The following is a 27,864-nucleotide window of genomic DNA, read 5'->3' on the forward strand; positions in this document are numbered from 1 at the left end:
CGGGGGAGGACTTAGAGAAGGCGGCGCCTGTGCTGGCCGGGGCCATCAGGAAAGGCTTCACGGAGGAGGTGGCATTTGATCTGAGTCTGGAAAAATAGGAGGAAAACAGGTGGGTGCGTGGAGGTGGCAGGGGTGAGGGGTGTGCTTGGAGAGCAGCACGGGCCCGAGGGGTGATGGAGAACCCGTATATAGACTCGTGGAGCCGGGGACCTCGCACGTCGGGGCTTCCAGCCTCAGCACCACCGACTTGGAGAAGGGTAACTCTGGTGGGGACGGCCCTGTGCAAAAGGATGCCCACACCCACCCCGAGGCTCACAATGTCCTCAGACAGTTGTAGATGTTCCCTGGGGGCTCCGTCACGTCCAGGTGGGGACTGCGGATGTGCCCCACAGCTCTGGACCATGGCCTGACCCCTCGGAGCTTGTTCTTTGATCCGCACAACAGGGCCCACAACCGTGCGTGTACACGCGTGGCCCACGGCGGATCTGTTAAGTCGATGGGACTTAGCCTCACTCTTTTCCTTATTTTTTTGAAAGACGCATCTATTTATATTTGGGAGAGAGAGAAAGGGAGCGAGCATGGGAAGGGGCGGAGGGAGCGAAGGTCCGAGCAGGCTCCCGCGGGGTGCAGGGCTCCAGGACGAGGACGTGGGGCTGGGTCTCAAGAGCCACCAGGTCAGGCCCGGGGCCGAGACCGAGAGTCGGACGCTCAACCCACTGAGCCTCCGGGCGCCCCTTAGCCGGACTCTTCTCTCCCGGTGAAGTGGAACACGACCCCCTGCATGTGGAACGCACGGAGGCGCAGCTGTGCTGGCTGGAGCAGGTGCACGGCCCCCAAGTCTGCCTCCTGCTGGCTCGAGCCGCCTCGAGGGGGTGGGCAGACGCACCCCTACAGACACGCCGGGGGAACCGGGTCTGAACAGCCTGGATTTGAATCCTGGCTCCTTCCTGATGGTTCCAGAGGGAGCAAATCAACCCTAAGGTCTGTGTAGAGCAGGTGCTTCTGTCCTGCGAGCCCAGAGCAGGGCCAGCGAGGCCTCTGGGCCATGAAGGAGGCTCCCGGCCTCCGGGGAGAGCCCTGCACCCACACACCAGCCACGGAGTGCCTCCTTCAAGTTTTCATGGCCTGTCCCCTGTTTGCTTCCCTGACCCCAGGCTCTGGCCAGAGGCCCTTGATAGGGAGCGGACTGACTGCTTAACCAGGTTTCATCACCACTAAGACGGGGCTGCTAAAAATCCGCTTGGTTGAGTGATTTTTAAATGAAATAGATAATACATCCGAAGCACCCAGCATCGTGTCACCCAGCAGTCAGGGCTACCGTTGGCTTCCCTCCCACAGGCCGAGGGCTCGGGCCGGGGGCAGAGGCCAAAAGTTCAGGGCGTATTCAGGCAACGGGGAGACACCCGGGGCGCGTGGGGGGGCCCGAACCAGCAGCAGAGAAGCCAGAGAGGACGCAGGGAACGGGTGGTCTGGACCCCCCAAGGCCCGGCCTGCCGCCCGCAGGTGCACCCTCTGCACGGGGGAGAGTAAGCGGCGGTGGGTGGGAGCTGGCGGGGCGCCGGGCGGGGGGGCACCTACCTCTCCCTAGGCAGCTGGTGGTTGGGGTTGTGGCGGCAGCGGATGCTGAGGCCGAACAGCTTGCGGGCCGTGCGCTGGATCTTTTGCCTCTGGGCCTCGGTGGCGCTCTGCAGGAGCTTGTAGCGGTTCTGCAGGTCCCAGTCGTTGCCCCAGTGCTGATGGATGCTGCCGATGGTCAGGAAGTGGTTGCTGGGCAGACGCTTCATAAAGGACTTAAACTCATCTGGCAAGAGAGACAAAGGCCAAGGAGAAGGGCTGAGCCGGGCGGCCCCCTCCGAGCCGCATCCCGGCCGACCCACCACCCGGCAACGCGGGCTTGCCAAGGAAACGTCCCCTGTGGGCCCCGACCAGGCGCCCAGGGGCCGCCGCCCTGCAGGGAGCCCCCCCACCCTCACCCCCCACTTCACTCCGCTCGCCCAGGCCCCACCCTGCCTTCCCGGACTCCGGCATCCCAAGGCCGGCGGCATAACGATGCGCACTATCATCCGGACTTGATATGGTCTCCGCATCAATTAACCCACATTTTTTATCCAGCTCAGCATTCAAGACCCCCCAGCACGTGCCTTCAGGAGAAGGGGAGCCGTAAATGCAGGAGTGATGGGAACTGTATTAGCCGATCCTGGACGACACGGTTGCCGCCCGAAGGACCAGAGCCCCCCGCAGGCGCCCACTGAGGACCCCAGGAGGGCAGGGAGGGCCACAGAGCGGGCGCCAACCTGACCGTCCCCTGGGCGTCACCTGTAGGGGTGCCAGAGAGCTGAGGGGGGTCGAGCCCCCCCTGTGCAATCCGGTCCTGCTGGAAGGTGTCCGGGTGCCCTTTCACGTCACGTCCCATTTCAGGGATCAGCTCCAGAGATGGGGCCAAGTCTGGGTTCCCTGGGGTGACCCTGACGTGACCTGCCTCGGCCTGTGATTCTGTATTTCAGAGTTTCGGGATTGGCTGCAACTCGACATAAGGGCAGCTCTTCTGTTGTGCATAGAGGGAAACTGAGGCGCAGAGTGGGGACGTGATTTACTGAAGGTGGAAAGGCCTTCGAGGGACAAGAGGCAGGACTGAAACCCGAGCTGTTGCTTCTTTAATGTAATACTGACCCCGGCCACCCCCCTCCCCCACTATTGGGAAAAGAATTGGGAAGTTGATCCTATCGGAGGAAAAGAAAGCCAAATAAACGCTTGGGGGATGTGTGTGTATCTGCAGCCTAGTACCCCTTCCACTTGGGGTCACGAAGCCCACAAGGAAATTCCGAGTCCGTTAGGCATTCACTTCAGCTTTAAAAATGCCTCCGTAGCTCTCGGGGCACGGCGCTCCGTGTCAAACCCCAACCCGCGTAAGCGAGCTCACGGCAGACGAGGAGGTGGGTGCTTTCAGCGCCTCCTTTCAGGGAAACCAGGACACGGCGAGGTCAGTCACCTCCCAAGGCCCCACGGCCCGCATATGGCAGGGCCTCGGGCCAGGCCGCGAGTCTCACGCTCCTCCTGGCTTCACACACTTACTCTCAACCCGTGAAGCGGATGAGGGCAGTGGGAGGAAAATAAATAAGTACGGGGTGCGGAACGCAGGGATCTCCGACTCCCAAGACGCTGCCGGCGCCTCGTTACCCACAGTCCGATGCGCAGGACACCGACCGGCAACCTCAGCCCCCGAGCAGCCGTGCAATGCCTCAGTTTCCCCATCTGCCCAACAGGCACTCCCGCACTCCACGCCAATCCCGGGGACCTACATTCGGGACACGCCCAGGGGATGGGTGGCCGCGTTGGACCCAAAGGATGGCTGGTTTATGGGGGAGCCGGCCGGAGGCAGGGGGCCGGCCCTAATGACTGCTCCTGGGTGCCCGCGCCCACCCCACGGAGGACGCGGCCTCTCCTGGGAAGGCTCTCCTGACCTCGAAGGATGGGACAGTCATTCCGATGAACCTGGATCTCGCTCAGACGGGGCTTTATAATTTAAAAGACAAACTAACTTGATTTTCTTGACTAAAAGGAGAAGGGCCCCTCCCCACCAGGGAGACGTGGACGCCCGTCTAGGCTGCAACCTGGGCTGGCTCTGACCGCGGCCCCCGACCACAAAGGAGCCGTTGGTTCTTCCCTTTGGGCTGCTCACTGCTCCCTCCCGAGGCCGGGGGCTGAGCGAAGGGCGGGAAACTCCCCGTGCACCAGCCACACGTGCACCAGCCACACGTGCACCAGCCAGAGACGGGCGGTCTCGTCGGTGGGTAAAAGCATCCCCAGGGGTTCAGTGCGGGGGACCTGGAGCCACCGTGAGCTCTCGCAGGGAGACGGCCCGCCGCGGAAGCCGCTCCTGTGGCCCCTTCGGCTATGCTGCACCCCGTCAGGTCTGTGTCTCCCCCCTGCACCCCGTCTACCCGCAGACAGTGGTTTCCCTTCCTTGGGAAAAGGCTGATGCGCTAACGAGCCCCCCACACAGCGTGGGTTCCCCTCTGCCTCCTAGCAATCCGGGAACCTCGCCGCAAAGCATTTCACCAAGTGCTTCTTTCATTCGAGGCCACGTAATGGTCGGAACAGGGACCGTCTCTTCCGTGAGTCCCTGGGGTTCTAGGTGGACCGATGGGTGCGGCTTCGCGGGCAGCCAGGGCTCCACTCGGGGCCCCCGAGGGCAGGACGGCTCGGGCATCGTGCGCTCCCCAGGCTGGCGGGGGCTCCCCGTTCACGGAAACCAGTGGCTTTTGGGGCCCCTGGTGCGGCTCAGCTTTTACCTGCAGGGCACAGCGGCCCCGAGGTGCGATTTTGCTCGATCAAAGGGTTTCTCGGCTAAAAATTTAAACACATTCAAATATGAAAACCACGAACACGTCGTCTCATTTATCAGATGAGGGAGCAGAGGCCTAGGGGGTAAAGAAGACTTGACAGTGTCGCGAGCGCCGCGACGAGCTCTGGATTTGGAATCCGGGGATCCGTTACCGGCCCTGGTTTACTAACTACGTGACCCTGGGGGAGACGCCGGGCCTCGGCCCCCTCCCTCCTCCGTGGTGCGGTGCTTGTGATAAATTTAAGGAATATTAATTTTAAAAGAAACGGCGTCGCTCTCTGCCTCTGGCCGCCTCTGACCAGTACCCAAGCACGTATCAGAGGCGTGCGGCTGCTCGGCCCCTCTCCCTGGGAGTCTCAAGGCTTCCAAGCTTCTCGTGTCCGACCTCTCGAGGGGCTCTAGCTCAGTGAACGGTACCAGCGTCCGGTCTAACCCACGTACCTAACCAAGGCTCCCGGGTCTCAACACCCATCTCTTCAATGTGACACGGAGCCCTGGCTACGCGGCAGCTCCGCACGTTCCCCGTTTGCCCAACGCACCATCGAGCTGACCTCGCCGCTGTCCTGACCCCCCTGGGCCCCCGGGGGTGCCCCCCGCCCCCCCCAGCTGTCGTGTGCACACCTGCTGACTTCTGTGTCACAGGTGCTTCGCCTCTCAGCTGCTCTTCCCCAGCTTGCCTCTCCGGACCCGCCCGACCACGTTAACCCCCGCTCCCCACGCACCGAATTACCGTGCGTAATTATCTGTACGGGTCGCCCCACTCGCATGTGGCTTCCACGTTAACTGGAAGCTCCAGGGAGGCAGAGACCCAGCTTTGGCCCTCACTCACTACCCGGCCCCGGGAGAACGACTTTCCTCCCCTGGAATTCATGACCACGCACTTTCTGAACCATGAAAAGCAGGAAATAGGCTAAATACCTGCAAAGTGACTGCGAATCCTTGAGCTCTCTGACCCGTACGGACATCTACCCGCATGTGTTCCATGGATGGAGATAGATGCACCTGTGCATAAGTGCACGTGCACGCGTGTTGCTGATTCAGAGACAGGCGCTCACGCTCACGCTCACGCACACACACTCAGGAATCAATGCAAATACTTCTTTCTGCCTCTCCACCCTCCAGGGCCTACGTGGCGTTCCTCTGTCTTCTGGGTTCAACAGAGACAATCCATCTTAGGACCACAAACTCGATCATGGGGTTCATTATTCCACTCAGTGGAGACTGACTGGGTACCGACCCCACGACAGCGGCTAGGCCTGGCCCTGGTCCCCCCAAAGTGAAAGAGCTGGGGACACTGGACACCCCCTCACGGTGGCCCCAACTCCAGTTAGACAGTTGTCCCCCCTAGACGTGGCTCAGGGTCACGGCTGCAGAACTGCGAGCCCGGGTTCTCTACCTGAATTCTCCAGGTCCTTGTAGGCTTCGGCCCAAGACTTGGCCATGTTGGCCAGCGTGTACTCCATGATCTGGATGTCGGTGATGGGGCAGTTGCACTGGGGGAATTCCTCCGCACACTGGCACCTACACTGGCTGTTCTGGCACACGTACTCTCCCTCCCCATTGCACATGATGTAGCTCAAGGCCGACTGGACGAACTTCTCTTGCAGATACTGAGGGAAGATGATCTGAAGACCTGTTGGAGAAGAACAAGAAGGGGAGAAAGGAAGGTTAACGGAGGTGTTTCATTAACAGTTTGGAGAGGTGATGCGGAGAAGTCTGAAGCTGCCGGCTTTTTTTTTTTTTTTTTTTTTTTTGAAGCCCGTGAACCATCACCAAAATATTTCTGGGCCTGCGAGGCCTCCGGCAACTGCTGGTCCTTGGCCCCCTCAAGCCCCGACCTTGGCCACCTCTCAGAGGCCTCCTTCCTTCCGTTTCACCAGGACTGAGCCGGAGCCAGATCTGGTGTCGGCCTTTCCCGTCTGGGGAGAAAACCCTTATGGAAAGCACAAGACCATGGTTTGTTTTGTCTTCCGTCCTTCATGTCTTTCGTTTCCCTTCCTTCGCGTGTTTATGAACTCTATTTACGAAGCACGAGTCCTGAGCTAGGCGCTAGGTCTATAGAGATCCAAAAAAAAAAAAAAAAAAAAAAGACAGGATCCTTGCCCTTGGCGGTGAACAGTAGGATCAGCAGGGACGGACACGGACCCACGTCGTGGTAACGCAGCTTCCTAGACCTGAGCACGGTGGCCGCGTGAGGCGGGGGGAGAGCAGAAGGCTGCAACCCTGCTCGGGTGGCGGGGAGGCCGCTGCGGGGCGGCTGGAAGGTGGATAAGGGGACATCGCAGGAAAAGAACAGGAGACACACCCTAGTAGCAAGGATGAAGATGTCAGGAGCTGCCGGTGACTGAGGGATGGGACGGGGTGGGGGGGCGGGCAGTGGGGGAACAGGTGTCAGAGGGGAGCAGATGCCAGAGGGCGCAGGGCTTTCCCGGCTGCTGGGGGACTGGGACGTCATCCTGCGCGTAATGAGGCCACTTTGGTAAATTTCAAGGAGAAGCGTAATACGAGGCCGGGGTGTGATTGAATAAAACCAGGGCATCTTAAAAATAATAATATCGGTGCAGGACGACCCCAGGGAGGATTATGTTTTTCTCCTTTGCTCTAAAGACGAGGAGGCCAAAAAACAAAAAACAGAAAACAAAACAAAACAAAAAACACAAAAACAAAAACAAACAAACAAACGAGGAGGCCAAGGCCCATGGAGGGGACACGACCAGCCCAAGGCCGCAGGATGCACACTCCGGACCCGTCTCATAACCTCTTCTCCGCACGTGACTGGTCGAGGCCCGAGTCCCGCAGGCCCAGGACACAGACGGGGCTCTCCAGGCGCGCACCACTCGCCTGCCCCAGAGTCGGCAGCGGCGCAGCCCCCCACCCCCGGCCCGGGGCGTCCGCACAGAAGGGCAGCCCTGGGCTCCGCCAGCCCCCGACAGCAGCGCTTCCACCCAAGAGCCGTCTCTCTACCTCACCCCGAGCCACCGGCGTGTGCGGGGCTAACGGGTCAGTGGTTTCCGCCCCGTGGAAAGCGGCGGGGTTCCCCGGATTACACTTTTTTCTCATTCATGCTTCGGGGACACCCCCTCATCCCACTCGCGGAGGGTTTGCCGCAGAAGCTCGGCATTTCTCCTTCTGCTTCACAGTTGTGCCTCTACGTCCCCCTCCCACCTTCAAAGCATTTAAGAAAGAAATGAGGCGCCAACGCGTCAACCCGTCTTCGGCGGCAGCTGAGAAATGACTGTTCAGGAGGGCGCTGGGGAGACAGCGGCGCGGCCGGGCCCGGAGGAGGTCAGGCCCCTCTGCCGACGGCCTGCACAGCTCACAGCTCACACCTCCTCACACCTCCTCACACCTCCTCACACCTCTCACACCTCGGGCGGCCACTCCAACCATCTCACGCTCTCCTTCGTCCTCCGTAGAACGGAGACGCTCGACGTGCCCACAGCGCAGAGCCGTGGAGGGGACCAAGGGAGGGAACCCCTGCGAACTGTCCGCAACAGTTGCTGGCACACGGCAAGCCGAGAGCAAATGTCACCTGTTACCTTTTTTTTTTCTTTCCTCCTTTTATTATCGTTTTTAAAAATATTTACTTTATTTGAGAGAGAGAGAGAGAGAGCGAGCAGGGGGAGGGGGCGAGAGGGACTCCTCGAGGGACTCTCTGCCCAGCCTGGAGCCCGATAGGCGCTCGGTCGCACGACCCTGAGGTCACGCCTGAGCAGAAATCAAGAGTCGGACGCCTAATGGCCCGAGCCCCCCCGGCGCCCTACATTTGATGGTGATAGTGATGACGGAGTCGCCGCTGGGACTGACGTTGTTCACAGCGTCAACAGAACCTTCAGGAGCCACGAGCAGGAGCCGTGGGCATCTAACCACAGAGAAGGCCCCGCAGGCTGCCTTGAGCTGTTTGCAGGGACTCACCAGGCAGGAGAGGGCTTTAGGATTCTGTGCCTGTTGAGGCTGCACGGAGGGGGGGACGGGGGGGCAGCTATTCAGGAAGGCGAGTCTCCCTCAGTCTGTACAGAAGGTTCTCAGGGTCGAGGGAGCCCGTGGCTTGGGCACCGCGGGCTGCGGGGCCTGGTGGCTCCACCCCAAGGGCCAGGGCCCCGCGTGGTGCTGCGTGGTGCTGGCGAGGGCTTGCCCCCCGGGAGCGCGACACAGACGCCCCAAAGACGGGCCCAAGCCAACAGGCCGTGCGGTCCCTCCTCGGCGACGTCGACCGTTCTTTCAGACTGTGCACTATTGAGTCATTTTATCTGTATCACGGTTTTTCCGCTTCCGAAGCAGAATTTATTTTTAGCTGATCCCAATCCCCTATAGGCATCTGAGTCTATGGATTGGGGTTAAGTTCCTGTTGGAACTCTATAGACTATACTCTCAGTCCTATTTTTCTAGCTTGCTCATCATTTTCTTTCTCCCTTTTGTAGGGGATAAAATATTCTATTCTTGGTCCCGGCCCAAAAGGAATTTGGGGAGAGCATTTTTAGAAAATTGCGTCAAATCATCTCTCCGTTTGGCAAGGATACAAAAGGCGGTATTACCTACCACGTTTAATGCAACTGAACGCAGATGAAGTTTGGGGCTGGGGGGTTCCGGGAGCGGCTGAAACACAAAACTGATTGCTCTTTAAAAATGGAAACTCCGATCACGCCGAGCTGTCTCGGAGGCAGAACCTCCTGGGCGATTTTGAAAGAGAATAATGAAGACGTAGCAATTAAAAAGCACTTTTCTGCAAAATGTCATTACTGTTTAAAGTTACATAACCGTTTCTACGGCGGCGGAGGTTCACGGAGCAGTCAGCGGCCCGGCCGGCTCCTGACGACCCGGGTCCCACGGGGGGGCCGCTGCTGACCCCAGGCTGGCGCCCGACCGGGCCTCCACGGGGCGCAAATCACCCGGGGGGGGCGGGCTGCGGGGCCACTGTCTGCAGGACACACGGCTGCTGCCCGCTGCGGGGGGGCGTATCCTGGGCCCGGTTCCCAAAGACACAGAGGGGGAGGGGAGGGAGGGGGAGGGAGAGGAGACAAAAGAGAGAGAAAGGAGAGGAGAGGAGAGGAGAGGAGAGGAGAGGAGAGGAGAGGAGGGGAGGGGAGGGGAGGGGAGGGGAGGGGAAGGGAAGGGAGAGGAGGGGAGGGGAGAGGAGGGGAGACCACAGGAGGGGAGAGGACAGGAGGGGAGAGGAAAGGAGGGGAGAGGAGGGGAGGGGAGAGGAGGGGAGGGGAGGGGAGGGGAGGGGACGGGAGGGGAGAGAAAGGCCACCATCATTGCGGAGCATATAAATTTTGCCTCAAAAGACCCAGGAAGGCAATAGCTGAGCGTTTCCCTTGAACACCAAGTCACTCGTGCTGAACATATGGGACATCTCCCCCCCAACCTCATTATACTTTTCTTTAAAATCTTGTTATACTTTAAATTGGAATGTTTCACTGTTCTACGAAGCGAGTGGGCAATGGAGAGATGTGGGAACAACATCCACGTCATCCTCTTTCTCTTCTGATTTTTGCCCCATCTCCCTTCGTCTTCCTCCCACCTTAGCCGCAACACAGACATCTCACGATTCTTGTTTTTTTTCTTTTTTGTATTTTACATGCAGTCCTTGTGTGTGGAGGAAAGATTTCTCCTTCTGTCCATCACACGGGGGGGAGGGGGGATAGCTCTGTCCTCTCTATCCCTTTGCTTCCTCACTCCTTCTTCCTAATATTATTACTATTTTTCCAAACACACCAGGCGTCCTGCCCTTCTCTGGTCCCTCCCTTGTGCGGGTCTTGTTCTCCCCACGGTCTTCGCACGGGTCCTCCCCTGTGCCAAGTATATTCTTTCCCCAGATCTCTGCGTGGCTCCCTTGTCCTGCAACCGCAGCCCTTCCCAGGTCACCCAAATTACAAGGCTTCTTCTAGGGGCGCCCGGGGGGCTCAGCGGTTGAGCACCTGCCTCCGGCTCAGGCTGTGGCCCCGGGGTCCCGGGATCGAGTCCCACGTCGAGCTCCCCGCAGGGAGCCTGCTTCTCCCTCGGCCTGGGTCTCTGCCTCTCTCTCTGGGTCTCATGAATAAATAAATACAATCTTTTTTAAAAGAATTCTTCTTCTATTTTCATCAGAGGACTAATTACTGATGGAACTGAGCTTATTCGTTTGTTTTCATATTTTTTCTCATCTCCCCCATTGGAGAGTGGGCTTCAGGGGGACAGATGCCCTGACCTCTAGAATATAAATTAAGGGCAAGCCCCCGTAGAGGCTCCAGACACTCATTTGTTGGATTTTCATTCAATGGCTAATTCTCTTTTTCACCCCAACTGGAAAAAAAGAAAAAAAGAAAAAGAAGAAAAGAAAAGAAAAAGAAAGTGGCCTCTAAACACTTGGAGGATGTTGGAATTGGCCCAAAGCTGGCCTGAAGCCCCACAACCAGAGTAACAGACTCAGGCCTCAAATCCAGGAATCCAGACGAGCGTGTCCAGCTCTGGGGCAGGGGCGAGTGGGCCTGAGAGGGACTCCTGCCTCAGTGCTCCCCCGGGGGCTCTGGCCCAGGCGGCCCCTGCCGACGCCTTAGCCTCTCAGAAATTCAGGTCACTCGCCTGTGAGGTTCTGCACAGGGACTGCTGTGGGGAGGGGAGCGGGAGACGCCTACGCGGCTGCTGGCGAGCACCTGGCTGCTGTGGGCTGATGCCTGCGTCCCCATCCCCCAAGGTCATAAGTCGAGGCCCTAAACCCCCAGAGCCACTCTGTGATTAGGAGGCGAGGCCCTGGCAGCTGATTAGGTTTATGTCAGGTCACAAAGGGGGGCCTCCATGAACGGACTAATGGGCTTATTATTTTGTTTAAAGATTTTTTTTTTTAAATTCATTTGACAGAGAGAGAGATAGAGACGGAGAAAGAGACAGAGTGAGAGAGGGCGCACATGCAGGGGGCGGCAGGCCAAGGGGGACGAGAAGCAGACCCTCCGCCGAGCAGGGAGCCTGACGCCAGACTTGATCCCAGGCCCCGGGCATCCCGACCTGAGCCCAAGGCGGACAGCTAACTGACTGGGCCACTCAGGTGCCTCATTTTTTTCTTTTTAAGATTTTTTTTAAAAATGTGTTTCAAAGAGACAGAGCGAGCACACGCAGGGGTAGGGTTAATGGACTCCGGGGAAGAGAAAGACACGGGAAAGCTCCCCGTCCGCCTCCCGCCCTGAGCACACACGGTCCTCCCACCAGGGCACAGCCGTCCACACGCCAGGCTGAGCCTCTCCCGGACCCCGTGACCCTGGAGTTGCAGCCTCCAAAGCCGTAGAGACGCAGCTGTTCCGTGGGAACCATGCCGTCTACACAGCTGGGCTCCAGCAGCCCGAGCAGACCAAGACGGGGCATGAGTGGGCCTTCAGTAAGTGCCGGGCCCCATAGGCCCCCACAGGACGCAGCCCTTACCTGAACTGGGACACAGGCTCCCAAGGAGCCCCCTTTGGGCCCATCGGAAACACGGCCAGAGCGTCCCGCCTCTCGAGAACCCTGCGGGGATCCCCACGGGTCGCTAGGACTTGTCTTGCCCATGTGACTCCTCCCTGTCCTCTACCTCCCTCTGTCCCCTTCCTGGTTGTCCCGAGTGCCAGGCCCTGTGCCTAGGGTGCGGGGGGGACATACGGCAGGTGCTCCGTGCCCTCGCTGACCCCTGGCTTGGGGACAAGGTGGAACCAGCGCTCCACCAGAGGAGCTGGCTTGGGGATGCAGCAGGAGGTGGGCGGCCGCAGGGGCTGCGGTAGGCCTGAGGCCTCGCAGAGTGGCACAGCTTAGGGCACCAGGGGCCGCAGGGACTGCAGGGCAGGGCTGAGGCCTTGAGGATTCCCATGACTTAGGGCACCAGGGGCTGCAGGGGACATGGTGTAGGGCTGAGGCTTCACGGATCCGCACGACTTAGGGCACCAGGGGCCACAGGGAGAGCCGCTTAGAGGGCGGGAGCCACCTGTGCCAAGGACTCAGGCCACAGAACTTCCGGCTAAGGACCGACCTGAGCAGCGCCCTCTTTTCCGGTTAAGGGTCGCCTTTTTCTGTGTGTGCGTCCACCTCCAGGACCCCAGGGAAGAGATGCAGGCGCTCTGGTGCCTCAGAGAAGATCAAGACCCGGGAGGGAAGGATGACAACGGGCAGAGACCCGCCAGCTGGTGAGAGGAGCAGCACTGCTCCCAGCGACACAGGTTAAAGACCCTCGCCGGCCTGCCTTCGGCCCAGAGCGTGATCCTGGAGACCCGGGATCGAATCCCCTGTCCGGCTCCCTCCGTGGAGCCTGCTTCTCCCTCTGCCTGTGTCTCTGCCTCTCTCTCTATATATATCTATCATGAATAAGTAAATAAAATCTTTAAAAAAAATTTTAAAAAATAAAGACCCTCTCCGAGACCGACGAGGAGGCGGCTGGGAGTCAGGAGACGTGAGCCCCCCCCCAACCCCGGCATTGTTGGGTTTCAACCACCGGGCAGCACGAGGGCAACAGGGCTCCCAGGGGCCCCGACGTCCAACTCCTTGACACCTTCAGTGACACCGAACCGCTGCCTGAAGCAGGGGCCTGGTCCCGGGGCCAGTGCTCGGGGGTTCGGGAGACGGAGCCCCCATCCTCCAAACTGAAGGTGCCTCGGAGATTGGGGGATGCCGCCCCAACCTTCACCGCTGACCCGGCTCCTGCTCTTCCCCAGTTAGGAGCTCCTGGCCGCCTTCTCTTCCTCCAACAAGCATTACCCGGGGGGGTTGGGGGGTGGTTTGCTGGAGGAGATGCCTCCACCCGGTGAGGACACGGACGGGCTGCTTGGAGACGCAAAACTGACGCATAAAATCCAAGTTCAAGAGACAGAGGCCTGAACTGATGAGCAAAACATAAAAAGCAGCATTACGTCTGGAACATAGTAGGTGCTTAATAAATATATTTTAAACATCGAATGGGGGCGCCTGGGTGGCACAGTGGGTGAAGCGTCGGACTCTCGGTTTCAGCTCAGCTCAGGGTCTCAGGGTTGTGAGGCCAAGTCCAGGGCCAGGCTCTACACTCAATGAGGAGTCGGCTTCTTTCTCTCTCTCTCTCCCTCTCTCCCCCTCTCCCCATCCACCCCACTTGCCCTCCTCTCCCTATATACATTTTCAAAATCTTTAAAAAAAAATATTGGGGATCCCTGGGTGGCTCAGCGGTTTAGCTCCTGCCTTCAGCCCAGGGCATGACCCTGGAGACCCGGGATCGAATCCTGCATCGGGCTCCCTGCACGGAGCCTGCTTCTCCCTCTGCCTGTGTCTCTGCCTCTCTCTCTCTGTGTCTCTCATGAATAAATAAAATCTTTAAAAATAAATAAATAAATATTGAGGTTCCCCTGGGGGGCTCAGTCAGGCACCTGCCTTTGGCTCAGGTCATGATCTCAGGGTCCTGGGAACGAGGCCCCGTGCCTGGTCCCTCCCTCCCATCCATGCACGCCGTCTCTCTCTCTCTTATGAATAAATAAAATCATAAAAAATAAATAAATATGGAATAAGCCAGTGACATATTATGAAGATGAAAGAAAATAAACCCGAAGACAATCCACCATGCCTGTGGGATGCGGGCAGATCCTGAAACAGGAGTATGTGTGAGGAGATCCAGAAGACGGGCCCCCGGCTCCCCGCAGAGGGCATGCGTCGAGCAGACACGGGGCGGCGTGCGACCACCCTGGAGCAATCACGTCTCGGTCAAGGCCAGGACCCTCTATCTTTTCCTTTGGCTTGTTTGCATTTTGGATGAACGTGGCCTCATCTTACTTTATGTCATAATTACCTACAATAGTAGTTTCGACGGATGTACGTGCTTCTGATCGACTTCACTGCAGATTAAGTGTGCGATTTCCGTCAGGCCTAAGAGAACGGGGGAGACGCAGACCCTGCTTTGGTTGAGCGGAAGCGGTGGTTCATGCTGTTGTCGCATCACCACGTGACCCCCCGCGGATGCCTCTGAGCCCCAGCGAGTCCCAGCTGTTGCCTCCTACCTGCGAAGGCCTGCTTGTCGCATCCTGTCCCTTTCTGAGAAGCGCGAGGTGGGGAACACAGCGAGGGGGGCCCCTTTTGCCGAGAGCGGGCCCGATCGCCCTCCCTGAGGGAGGCCAGCGATCCCCGACTGGCACACACAGGGCTCTGGGCTCCGACCGCCACGCCGGCCTCCAGCGCGACGGAGGCACGCGGGTCAATTACCCATCTGTTTGTGTTTCTGCTGCCGTGAATTACAGTATCCGTCGCTGACAGCTCGTTGGAGTGGAATGAAAATAAGACGATAATTCACCGGGTGAAACCGTGCAGAAAGGGCGAAAAGGCTATGATCTCATTCAGAAGTTCAGCCCTTGCCTCCGTGATGGGTCATTGGCACCCGGGTGGGGGCGGGGGGTGGAGGTGGGGATGAAGAAGGGAACTACCTGGGCAGGGAGGTGGGTGGGCTGTGGCACCCCCTCTGGACGGCGTGTCCTCGTGCGTCCCCAAGGACCAGCCTCTGTTCTGGGATCCTGAGGAATCCACTCGGAGGCCTCAGATGCGCGATTCAAGTAAATGAAATTCAGCCCGACGGGAGGAGACCCTCCTCCACGCCAGCAATCTCGAGCGACGGAACAAGGTGCCTTCGTAGGTAGAAGAGTCCCCGTCGCTGGCCGCGCACCAGAATTTAAAGACTCCGAGGCCCGAATGCAACGTGATTACCATGAACTGGAATCCGGTGCGCCGACCGGCGGCGTTCTCCCTTTGAAAAACATTACACACCCCCCTCTGCCCCCCAACCACCGCCAGCCTCTTCTCTTGGATGGGTTCACAGGACACGTCTTGGCCAACGGGGTGTGAGCACGGGGCCTGCCGACGATTTCCAAAACAGACCTAGAAGCGCCGGCGCACAGGTGCAGCCGTGTGTCTGTCCCGCGGCCGCACGGACGGCAGCATCTGCAGGGAGGCCGCGGGAGCAGCAGAACCACGACGCTTTTGCATCCAGGACGCAGCCTCGGGAGGAAACAAGGGTCTCCATTCGCCCTGAGCTCGGGGGCCACTGGCCACGTAGCCCGGCCTGTAGGGAGGGGGCCACCCACAGCCCGTGGGCCGAACTTGCCCACCGTGGCTTGGTTTTATAACGGATTTTATTGGACCACAGCCACGCAGGCCCGATGCAGGGCTGTCTGGAGCGGCTACGGCAGGGGCTGTGTGAGGCCCACAAAGCCGAAGACATTTACCATCTGGCTCCCGACGGCGACACTCCGCCAGCCCCTGGCCTGGGTGGCCACCGAGATCGTTCAGCCTCGGGTTTCTATGCGTCCGCTCCGCGCAGTTGTGTGGTCACTGCTTAAGCGAAGACAGACTCGGCGTCACCTGTGATGGGCCAGGTGACCTTCGAGACTCTGGAGGAAGCGCGAGGACCTAGAAGCACCCCCTTGGCCCCTGGCGCAGGAGGCGGGTCAGGAGAGGGCGCCTTGTAAACGGAGCACTTGGGCCGCCGGGAGGACTGGGGCGTAGGCTCCTCCGGGACCACGGCGACTCCGGAGAAGAGGGCCCGGTCTGGGCCGTGGAATGGCCAGGGTCGCACAGGCCCGCAGACTTCTAGAATCCGACTTCATAAAATTGCAACACGAAGGCGCCCTCAGTGAGGGACCGCGACGACGCTGATTCAGCTTAACTACGGGCCTCCCCACAGACGTCCTGATGAAACCAACCGTGACGCCAACGACCCCGTGCTCCCGACTCCTACACGAGCGGACGCGTCCACGTTCTTGTCCAGGCCCCCTTCCCCGCTGCATCCTGCCCGGCCCCGCCACCCCCGCCAACGGGGCAGCTGTCTCCTGCCCGGACTTGCTCCGGGCGCTGGGACGTGCAGGACGCTGGGAAGCCAGCCTCAGGGGGCTAACGTCTCTGGTTGTCGCCCCGTTGGCGCTTCCGTGGTAGGGTCCAGGTAAAAATCAGATAAACCGCTGTGCCTCTTGACCGTGGCGGCATCGTGACTGCACGACCGACCGCCCCAGAAGGGTGGACGCTTCTGTACGTAAGTGGTGCCTCCACGGAGAACAAGATAGGCTGGACCACACGGGTGGATCCCCTCCCAGAGGATGGCTGTTCCACGGATGTCATTTCCTGGCCTCGCCCCGGGGGCTGGGGGCCATCGCGGGCAGCCCCCTGCCGGCAACCACGGGCACCCTGCACGCGGCTCTGGCTGTGCTAGGACACGCGTTGCACCGCGTCCCCCCGGCCTGCGATGCCCTGGGATGCCGGAGGCGGTGCCTCGCTCCCCGTCACCTAACACATCACCGGGTCCCAGTAAACGTGTTTGGATGGAGGCTGAATGTAGACAGAACACGTTCCAGAGAGGACTGCGCATCCCTGCGCCACGGCCCTCGCGCTCTACCTCTCTGAGGCCGTCCTTCCCGGGGAGGGAGGACCTGGACAGCTCGAAGCCTAAAGCCACCTCAACCTCCACCCAGTAATGAAAGGAACATCTGAGAGAGAGAGAGAGAGAGAGAGAGAGAGAGAGAAAGGCCAAGAAACATCCTAAGAGAAGGACGATGCTGAAGGTCTTGGCTACTGATCCGAGCACATGTTTTGCCTTAGATGCACAGCTACGAATTATGAGCCTGAGGAATGAAGAACTATAACTGTGTCTTTCAGCTCTTTGCACTCTTTCCAAGATTCCGAGCACAGAGCTAGATCGTAGTAGGTGTGCAAGAATAGAGCCGCTCAATCCGGCAACTGGTAGGCAGGCCTGCTTCATTGGAACCGGTGCTGAGCTACACGCCGGAGACAGGGAAACCGAGTAAGACGCGGCTTTCTGATCTCAAGCAGCTCCGGCTGGGGCGGGGGGTGGGGGGGAGAGAACACGATTCATAAATAGAAAAGGACACTATACAATATGCACATAAATATACACACGTTTCAGTAGAAGCGGGGAAAAAAAAAAGAATCCTCTAGTTTTATGAGGGTAAAGGAGTCCGGAAAAGTCACCTCGGACAGGGGTGCATCCAAATGGTCTGAATAGCCCGGCATTTGCCAAGCTGTGTGCTGCCGTCGTAGGTCTGCAAATGTAACCAGGATCAAATACATTCAGGAAACCCCATATTTAATCTACCTCTTGAGACTCATAACACACATTAGCACAGTGAAGGCACTGACAAGTCCTGCAGTAAATAAGCGTGGTTTATGCCGTTGGATCCGATGTGTTTCCGTATTATTGAGCTTTCGTTAAGTTACCGCGTGGTAACAAATAACCTCAAAATCACAGTGGCTTACAACCACAAGGGTTTATTTCTTGCTCATGTTCATGTTGGCTGAGCTTTGGCTGTATTCCAGGTGTCTTCATCTTTTTTATTTTTTTTTCTTCTTCCAGATTTGTATTTGAATCCTAGTTAGTGAACCGCTAGCGCAGTATTGGTTTCAGGAGTAGAGTTTAGTGACTCATCACGTACCTATAGCACCCAGTGCTCGTCACAACAAGGGGCCTTCTCCATGCCCCTCACCCATGCGGCCGACCCCCTCGCCCACCCACCTCCTTCCAACAACCCAGTTTCTTCAATTTCTTAGCTTACTTCCTTCCCTCTCCTACTTTTCTCCCCCCGTCCCACACGTTCATCTGTTTTGTTTCCTAAATTCCACATATGAGTGAAGTCATGTGATGTGTCTTTCTCCGACTCGGCGCTCTCCTCTCTCCAACTCACCCCACATCACGGCAAATGACAGGAATTCCTTCTTTTTGATGACTCTGCAATACTCCACTGTATGACAGACCTCGTCTCCTTCATCCATCCAGCAGTGGACGGACACGCACAGTCTGGCTGTTGCTAATAATAGTAACACTGGGGTGCAGGTGCCCCTTCCAATCAGTATTTCCGTATCCTTTGGGGTAAATAAATACCCAGCGGTGTGGTGTGATTGCCGGGGGGTAGGGCAGCTCTGTTTTTAACCTGTTGAGGAGCCTCCACACTGTTTTCCAGGGTGGCTGCACCAGCTTGCCTTCCCACCCACAGGGCACGAGGGCTCCCCTTCCTCTGCATCCTCGCCCACACCTGCTGTTGCTCGTGTTGCTCATTTTCGCCATTCTGACCCGTGTGAGGTGATAGCTCATCGTGGTCGGACTGGCGTTTCCCCTAGACTTGAAGGAGCAGCGTGGCTCGGGCGTATGCCACCATCGTGACGGAAGGAAAAGAGCAGAAGCCGCACCAGGCCGTGTCTTCTAACCTGTCTGCAGCGATGGAGCACGGGGTATGATCCCCTACATCCTGCTGGCAACACCAAACCACGTGGCCGAGCCCAGTGCCAGCTAGCTGGGAGGTGTGCACTCCCACGGGGCAGCCCTGCCAGTCGCGCGGCCGTGCACTGGTTTACGTAACCCTCTTCGGGGAGGCAACAATGGAATCACGCCATGGACCACGAAACAAACTTATTTTTGCACCAAACCCTTTTTGAAAAAAATTCAATCACCAAATGACCCAGCAAGTCGGCTCTTAAGGCCTGTATAGCCCAAAGCATCGCAGGCAGGTATTCAAACGAAAACGTGTACACAAATGTTCGTAGCAGCGCCCTGCACGGGAGTCAGGACGTGGAGACGGTCTACGTGCCCCTCAAGCCGTGAACGGACAAACTGGACGTGGTGAACCTACGCATTCAAATATTAACTCGGCCGTAACAGAACAAAGTGCTGATACACACTACGACATGGACGAACCTTGAAAGCGCTTTGCTAAATAAGAGGAAGCCAGACACCAAAAAAAAAAAAAACAAAAAAACACATGTTGTATTACTCTATTTATATGAAATATCCAGAAAAGGCAAATCCATAGAGACAGGAAGCAGACTAGATGCCTGGGGCTGGAGGGAAGGGGTGGGGCGAAGAATGATTGCCTAATGGGTACAGAGATGATGAGAAGGTTCTGGAACTAGATGGTGGTGACCACGGCACAATGTGGTGACTGTACCTCATGCCACTCGGTGAACTGTGCATTTGAAAATGGTTATGATGGGGCCCCTGGGGGGCTCAGCGGTTGAGCACCTGCCTTCGGCCCAGGGCATGACCCCGGGGTCCCGGGATTGAGTCCCGCATCGGGCTCCCTGCACGGAACCTGCTTCTCCCTCTGCCTGCATCTCTGCCTCTCTCTGTGGGTCTCTCATGAATAAATAAATAAAATCTGTATTTTTAAAGATTTTATTTATCCGTTCATGAGAGACCCACAGAGAGAGGCAGAGACGCAGGCAGAAGGAGGGAGAAGCAGGCTCCGAGCAGGGAGCCTGACCTGGGACTCCATCCTGGGTCTCTAGGATCACGCCCTGGGCTGAAGGCAGCACTAAACCACTGGGCCACCCGGGCTGCCTCAATAAATAAAATCTTTGAAAAAAAATCCTGATTCTGGTTTATACGTTCCAGGTTGGGAGACAATGTGGTTTAAGAGCACGGACGTTGCGCGCATCGGGTTCAAATCCCTGCCGTGCCACCTACGAGCCGGTTGCTTCAGTCCTGTGAGCCTCAGCCTTCCAACCCGGAGCGGGCTCTCTGGGGAGGCCTGTCCGAGAGACTGATACCGAAGCTCGCGCTCCTCACCTGGCACGTGAGCAGAATCCGGTACACCCGAAGTGTGATGATCATTTCACGTCGGACCTACTGGCTTTTAGGCCGGTGCTTAGTAGAACGTCCACGAGCTTCCCACTGAAAGGAGCACAAGGGCTCTGCAGCCACGCTCCCCCGTGCTGCAGGTCAGCAGACCCGGAGAAGCCCCGGGAACCAGCCAGCCCCGGGTCCCAATCCTACGGGGTCGGCCGTGGGTCCTCCCCGTCCCGCCTGTGTCCTGACCGAGCCTCCCACTGACGCGTCAATCCGCTTCTTAAGAGGAGCCCTGGTCGTTGCCACGGGCCGAGCCACGTCCTCCTGGGCGCGGGAAGGAAAACCGACACCGGGTGCGGCGGAGTGGGGGGGGGGGGCTGCACCTGCCCAGCGGGCTTTGCGGACCCACGACGCCCGAGGGCCCGGCTCCCGCCGCCTGCACCCGCTGCTCCCGCCGGCCGCGCTCTCCCACGTGCCGGCCACGCAGGTGCTCCGCCGTCCACCCGGGCCCCAGGGCCACACCTACTCACGTCCTGCCCTCCTGCTGTCCTGCTGCAGCTGGCGCGGCCTCATGCCCACTGTACCCACATCTGGGAATGTGTCCTGCGGACCCGGAGCTCGCTGGACAAGCCGGGAAGCCTCGGAGCCCGGGCGACGACCACCCAGAGGCCAGGGGAACCTCAGGAAAGTGTCCATCTGTCCTTCTGTATCCTGGGGAGCGGGGTCCCTACCGCCTGTGGGCGGGACGGCTGGCCTGGCCATCGGACATAGGCACGGTGTCCAGGAGGGAGCAGCAGCCCTAACACATATTCCTCCCAGCAGGTGCGGGTCTGTCCCCGCTGCTACTCCCTGCGCCCAGGGGACTATGAAGGCCACCCTGTGCCCCCACTGCTGACGCGGCCCACTGTGCCGCCTCCTGCCCGCCGTCCCCCCTCCTTTACCCCTCGTGCTCTTCCTCCCCCCAGGCTCCTCCCCTCCTCCTCCTGCGGCCTAAGCACCAACCATGGGAAAACCCCGAATTCAGCAAATAGCCCTGGGCCCCTACGGCCATGGCACCGGTGAACGGGATGAGAAGCAAAGCTGGGAGGCCGAAAGCCCTTGACCGAGGCGGCCCATCGTCTGACCTCACGGCGGCAGAAAACCCAAACCCAGACGAACAGGTGCAAGGTGAATAGAAACAAATGAATCACGGCACGGAAGAGGTCCTAGAAGAGGCCCTTGGGAGGAGGTGGCATTGGGAAGATTGGGGACATCACCCCTGCCTTACAGCTGTAACCCCCGGCGTGGCAGGGAAGGCGAATGTGCTCCGGCCTGTGCTGTCCACGCACGTGAGCTCAGGGGCGGCGGCCCCCTGGAACGGGGTCCCCCGTGACTGCGACGACGGGTGCGAGGGGCCGACGGGCGCTCCTTGTACGCTCGGTGATTCGCTCACTGCTCGTTCCTTCACTCACAAAGCCACTTAACCAATATCCTCAGAGCCCTGCTTGTGTGCCGGGGCCTCTGGAGACAGAAGGGGTCCCTACGGCTCAGGGCTGGTTCTCACCCTCGGGAGTCAGATCATAGGGTCCTAGGGAAGAAGGTGGGTGCGGTGCCCGACAACCTGGACAGAGCAGGTGCCAGAGCAGCTCCCCGGGAGGTGTGGAAGCCTGGAGACTGGAGAGATAATGCCGAAGAGCAAAAGTAATGAAAAATAAAAAGATGCCTATCATGAAACGCCAGAGATTCCTTAGGCCTGGAGTCAAGACACTGTTGTGTGTTGGACAAGAAGACAGGCGAGAGTTTGAAGACGTTGCCCGAGTGCATGAGTGATAAGCGATGGAGCGAGTCTGGAGGGAGCTGAAATTTCTGGAGGCAGATGCACAGGAAGAGAGAAGAAGGGGAGGAGGGGGAGGGGGAGGGGGGAAGAGGGGGAGGAGGTGGAGGAGGTGGAGGAGGAGGGGGATGGGGGAGGAGAAGGGGGGAGGAGGGGGAAGACGAGGAGGACGAGGGGGAGGAGGAGGAGGGGAAGGGGAGGAGGAGGAGGGGGAGAAGCAGGAGGGGGAGGAGGAGGGGGAGGGGAAGGGGGAGGAGGAGGAAGAGAGGGAGGGGGAGGAGGAGGAAGAGAGGGAGGACGAGGAGGAGAAGGAGGCGGGAGGACGGAGAGGAGTGGGGGAGGAGGATGGAGAGAAGGGGGAGGACGAAGGGGAGGAGGGGGAAGACAAGGGGGACGAGGGGGAGGAGGAAGGGGTGGGGGAGGGGAGGAGGGGAGGGGAACGACCGGAGACCAACCAGTGAAACGCACCATGTGATTACTAGGATGCGGGGAGGAGACGCTCCGAGCACAGAGCCTCGGGCGGCCCTCGTGGGGCGGGGAGGCCGCAGCTGGATGCCCGGCCACGGCACCGTTCCTCCGTCGGCCTCACTGCCCCCCATCCCTTGGCAGTCGCTTCTCAAAACCTGCATCCCCGCTGTCGTGGTCCCCGCCACCATTTGTCTCCCCCCGGTAAAGGCGACGGCCCGAGCCGGCCCTTCCCGTGCCCTCGCCCTCGGGTCTTGCCACCCGGCAGCCACAGGGATTCGCCCCACGGGTGAGTCAGGTCGGGTTGCTCCGCCGCCTGAATTCGCGATGGCTCCTCCCTGCATCCAGAGTAAAGTCTCAAGTCTTCTCCATGGTCTACAGATTTCTACACGACCCGTTCCCTCCCCATCTCTCTGGTGGTAAAGAAAATACATGTCTCTGTTTACTCGTGTATCGTCTGCTCCCGGCAGCCACGCGCTGTGAACTCCAACAGGACGGAGACGGGCTTAGGCACGAGAGGCCGTGGAGCCGGCGCTTAGAACGCCCTCTGCCGCGTGGCCGGTACTCAATGAATATCGGCAAATGAATGAACGTACGAAGGAATACATTTGTGGATCATCCCAGATCTCAGCAAAATATTCCCCGTGCAGCCCTTTCCACATCAGTGAGCCACTAAGGCGGCGCCCTGCTCTCTGCACACCTCCGCAGATGGATACTGGATTAAACTGCGTGACAGTGTCCCCGAAACACTCCACGGGCTTCTTGGAGGGAGAGGGATAAAAATAAGAAGTTGTCATTACGCCATTAGTGTTATCACTACCAGTTTGGCTGTGGCTGTTTTGACTACTAATAGCCTGGGATCCTGTTGTTCTCATTCCCGGGGTCCCCCGATCCTCGTCTTTCTTTTCCCTATTTCCTCCCACCTCCACCCTGCTTTGCGCACGGCCTGGGGAACGCCGCAAGGTGGACGGCATGAGAGGGCCATTCACGTCATCCTCAATCCACCACAATAATGCTCTGCAGCATCCCCCTCCCAGCCTCCTTCAGCTGAGTTGAGAGAGGAAGAGGGAGCCAGAGCACCAGCCCTGGGGGAAGGAGAAGCTCGGCGGTCAGGCCATCAGGGTTACACGCCGAGCTCGCTCACTTACAGAGTGACCTCCCTCACCTGTCTTCCCACCGACGAAGGTGGGATGTTACCTACGCCTTCCTCCTAGGAATGGTGTGAGGCTTAAAAATGCCACAAATTAAAAAAAAATGCAACAAATATAAGTACACGGTACAATTAAATGTACGTTAAGATAAATAAAAACAAATAAATACGAACACGACCACACTAAGGGCGCACGGCCCCTGGCACCTAGGGAAGCGCCCTATAAATCTCATCCACTGTTACCTCCTGACTCCTCCGCCCGCGTCCGCGCAGCCGCCTTCTAGCTGGGCCAGACCACCTCCTGCTCTTTTTTTTTTTTTTTTTTTCCTCCTGCTCTTTTATACGTCTCTGCTTTATTCACGTCTTCTCTTTGCAGAGGATGTCAGGAGGGAGCACATTATTAAATAAATTTTTAATAGATGCATATTATATACACGGGAATGTATACACATAAATCATGTGTGTACAGCGCTATGAATTCTCACAAAGCAAACACACCCGTGTGCTGCCATCCGGATCAAGAAACAGAGTATTATAAACACCTCCAGAAATCTCTCCCGTCTCCTGTCAGTCCCTTACTCTTCCCCCCCAAAGGTTAATGCCCTCCGAGCTTCTAGAACAACGCATCTGTCTTTACGGTTTTGGCCTGTATCGAACCGGCATCACACGGCGTGCATCCCCTTTTGTGTCCGGCTTCTTTGACTCAATGCTACGTTCATAAGATGCTTCCGTGTGGTGGACAGGAGGGTAGTTGACTTTCTCCCATTCCTGAGCTGCAGCCTGTCATACGGATGCATGATAATTTATTCATCCGTTTACTCGTTCATGGGCAACTAGGGCTACCTCCATGTAGAGGCCGTTTTGAATAAAGCTGCTCTAAGATAAGCATTCGCGTCTTTGGGGGAACATGGGTTATGTTTCTGTGGGGCACGTTCCCAAGAATTGTAATTTCTGGGTCACAGGACAAGGACGGATTGAGTTTTTAGTAGATACTGCCAACAAGAGAGTTTTCCAAAGTGGCCGTGCTAATTTGCTCTCCCACAAGCAAAGCATGCGAGTTTCCAGGGTTCCACACCATCACTGCTTGATACGGTCAGGGTTCCTCATTTGAACCAGACCGACGGCTGTTCTGGAATACTGAAGTGGGACTTTATTTTTTATTTTTTTTAAGATTTTATTTATTTATTCATAGACACAGAGAGAGGCAGAGACACAGGCAGAGGGAGAAGCAGGCTCCCTGCAGGGAGCCCGACGTGGGACTCGATCCCGGGTCTCCAGGATCACGCCGGGGGCTGAAGGCAGCGCTAAACCACTGAGTCACCCGGGCTGCCCTGAAGTGGGACTTTGATTTACATTTTCTGAGGGCCAGAAAAGCTAATCGGCCTTTCAAATGTTTATCTGCCATTTTGATTTTCTTATTTGTGAAGTGCCTGTTCATGTCTTTTACCCATTTTCTGGTCTTACTGGATTGTCCGCCTTTTTCTTGTTGGTTATAGGAGTTACTTAACGTATTTTGCACAAGGTCAGGTACATGTATCTGAAGAAAAAATTTATTATTTATTTATTTATATATTTATTATTTATTTATTTATTTCTACTCTGCAGCTTGCATTTTCATTCTGTGAATAGCAGTGTCTGATGAACAGAAATTCTTAATTTTAATGTGTTCCATGCAGCGATCCTTTTCCTTACATTTTGTGCTTTTTGTATCCTACTGAATAAATACCAACCTACCCAAAAGTCATGAGATGGTCTGCTGCTGTCTTATTTTTAAGAAGTTTTGTTTTGTGTTACCTTCCACCAAGAGAATATTATTCTTCCTCAGATATTTTTTTTTTCTATGACTCCTCTACCTCACCCGCCTGAGTGACTTATTTCCTTCCCGAATCTCCATAATGGTGTGCCTTATTTTCATTATCTCTATTATATTACATATTACCCTGACTCTTGTGTATTTCTCTGCCCTTCGTCTCTATCTCGCCCCTACACTCCATTCAACAGATTATCTAAATTCCTCATGGTCTTCTCACTCAGCTCTGGTCATGAGGCCTGCTACGTGACTCTAAAATTGGTCTGTCTCTCAACCCCAACTGATACCTTTATGGCCTGAATCTATGAGTGCTGCCTCTGGGTGCTGCAATTGCCCCTCACTGGTCACCCACCACCAATCTACCCTTGTCTAATTAATTGACCACCAGACAGCCAGAGATCTTCCAAAATACCAATCTCTTCATGCTACCTCCTTTTCAAAAACGCTTCCACGGTGCCCATTACCCTCAAATTCATGTTCAAGTCATTAACGTGATGCAGAGGCCTTCCAGGATCTGGAGGATTATTTCGTCTTTTCCACCGTTGGTGTCTCTGCTTGAATCTCTTAAGACATTTTCATTTCCTTGAGTGCTTTTATTTTTTTAGTTTTTAATTCTTAAAAAAAAAATGTTAAACGTCTTTTTTTTTTTTTTTCTTGTTAAGTGCTCCTTTATAAAGACTCTCTCTGCCTCCGTATCCATGCTCCTGCCTCCTCTTCATCTTCCAGGTCTCATCCTCTACATCTTCTCTGATTCCTTAGTAGGTTAAGTCTCAACACCGTCTGGTACCAAGAAGCCCTCAGAATTTTTCTACACTACAATTCTTTATGCCTATTATTGTTTGTTTAAGCCCACCTTCTCTGATACAGTGTGTATTTTCTAGGGACACAAACTGTGTCTGTCTAGAGCACCACTATACCCTTATGCTTGGTTGGATGCCAACGTGGGTTCCTACAAAATATGTCTATCTATACAGATATGTCGGTATCTCCATAGATGTCTACATGTACACATGTACTTGCTGTAATGAGTTGAACTGATTGGTGCCCGTAGGCTCAGGCGTTCACACTGGATCTGGCACACAGTCATGCTCAATTAAGGGTGGTGGTTGGTGGTTCCCTGTCTTTATAATGAAAAGGACTGAAAGACCACCTACTTCAATTACCCAACCCAGCGGAACGATGATTAAATGATCTCTCTAACATTTCCACCAGGTGTCATTTACTTCTACCTCTGCTAACGGAGAGTCACTACATACCTCAGCAGGCCACTGCAGGTTTGGGCATGAACGTGCCCTGGAAGTTTATACTGAGTTTGAACTGAGGGGTCTATTTCATCTCAGCTAAGAGCTGGGATCCTTGTCATTTCCTGCAAGCATATCAGCTTTGGCTCATTTTATCCACATTAATGAATTTGACTAACTTTTCTGCAAGACAGCCTCTGGGGTATCTGCAGCCAAATCCTATTGTACCAAGTCAACTCTCTTAAGCTATCCATCATAAGACACCCTTCTTTGGATGCACTGTAATTTCTTAGCACCCCTCTTGAAGTGGGATGCCCAGACTTGGACCCGAGTTTCCAGGTGTGCTCTGACCAATCTAGACTGGGACAAGGGAGCCACCTCCTTTTTGGTGGAAAACATACTTCTAGTAACGTAACCAATGGTGGACCTGGCTTTTGGGAGACTGAGACTTATACCAAAATTGCTTATTGAGAAAAAGATTTCAAAATAAGATGTGAAAGTGAATACTTAGAATGAAAAAAGTTGGGGACATAGGAGGTGGGGGAGCCGTGGACCTCAAGCTTCATTAGCTTCATGGTAAATCAGCCTCTAAATGTCCCTAAGATCTTAATAACTTCCTGGAAACATCTTGTTAATCCCTTCTAAATTTACTCCAATTATAACTCACAGGTCTCTCCTCTGCCAACATTCACAGCAGGGTTAGCAAGTGTAGGCTGGAGCCAAGCTTCCCGGACTCAAACATCGCTCTCGCTTCACAAGGTCGCCACAGGTATCCCAGGAACTGATAAGTTGAAAATCTTGGCACGCCCAGGGCAGATCTGTCTCTCTTATCTACTTTCTTATCAGGTGATTACCAAACCCACTGTCCACCCTCTTCTCCACTAAAGGGGGCAGGGTTATTCTTCCTGTGTTTGAGGTTTTGTTTTGTTGTGTTTTCTTTTAACGCTAAACCACTTTCCTGGTCTGAATTTCCTAGAGGGCTTTTCGTTCAGTGCTCCCGAGTGACATCCCCTAGCCCTCCCTGCACCATCTTCCAACCATCTTCTATAACAGGAGCGTGAATCAAAGGGTTGCCAAGGAACTGGGATATAAAAGTCATATTAGGCTCTGCTTAGCTCCACCTGCCAATCTCAACTCCACTTTCCTCCCACTGACATTCAGAATCACCTTTCTCAGATACCTTTCTAGAAGGTCACATTTTCAGTCTGCTCAAAGTTAAAGCATGCCATTTTTTTTTTCTGACTATAAAGTTAATACACGATCGTTGTAGAAAAGTTAGAAAAAGAACTGGGAGCCTAAAATAAATCATCTGCAACCTCACCAGCCAGAGGTAACCTCTTTTAACATCTCGGCATCTTTCCTTGCAATATTATTTTCCCTTATCCTTTCATGTTGTTAAGATCATGCCACACATTTGGTCAGAAACTATCCATCTTGGGGGCACCTGGGTGGCTCAGGGGTTGAGCATCTGCCATTGACTTAGGGTGTGACCCTGGGGTCCTGGAATCGAGTCCCACATCGGGCTC

At 56.3% G+C, this 27,864-nt stretch overlaps 1 protein-coding gene across 2 annotated transcripts in view; it reads right to left on the minus strand.

Annotated features, from left to right (window-relative positions):
* Positions 1–27,864, minus strand: part of BRINP1 (BMP/retinoic acid inducible neural specific 1) — a 167,199-nt gene that overhangs the window by 23,702 nt on the left and 115,633 nt on the right. For both annotated transcript variants that reach the window (XM_072842553.1, XM_072842552.1), the window contains 2 exons: positions 5,742–5,978; positions 1,579–1,801 (listed from right to left, as the gene is read on the minus strand). In XM_072842553.1, the coding sequence (XP_072698654.1) occupies positions 1,579–1,801; positions 5,742–5,978 (460 nt within the window). The remainder of the gene's footprint in view (positions 1–1,578; positions 1,802–5,741; positions 5,979–27,864) is intronic.

This window comes from Canis lupus, chromosome 10 (genome assembly GCF_048164855.1).
Source record: "Canis lupus baileyi chromosome 10, mCanLup2.hap1, whole genome shotgun sequence".
In the NCBI taxonomy this organism is placed as follows: Eukaryota; Metazoa; Chordata; class Mammalia; order Carnivora; family Canidae; genus Canis; species Canis lupus.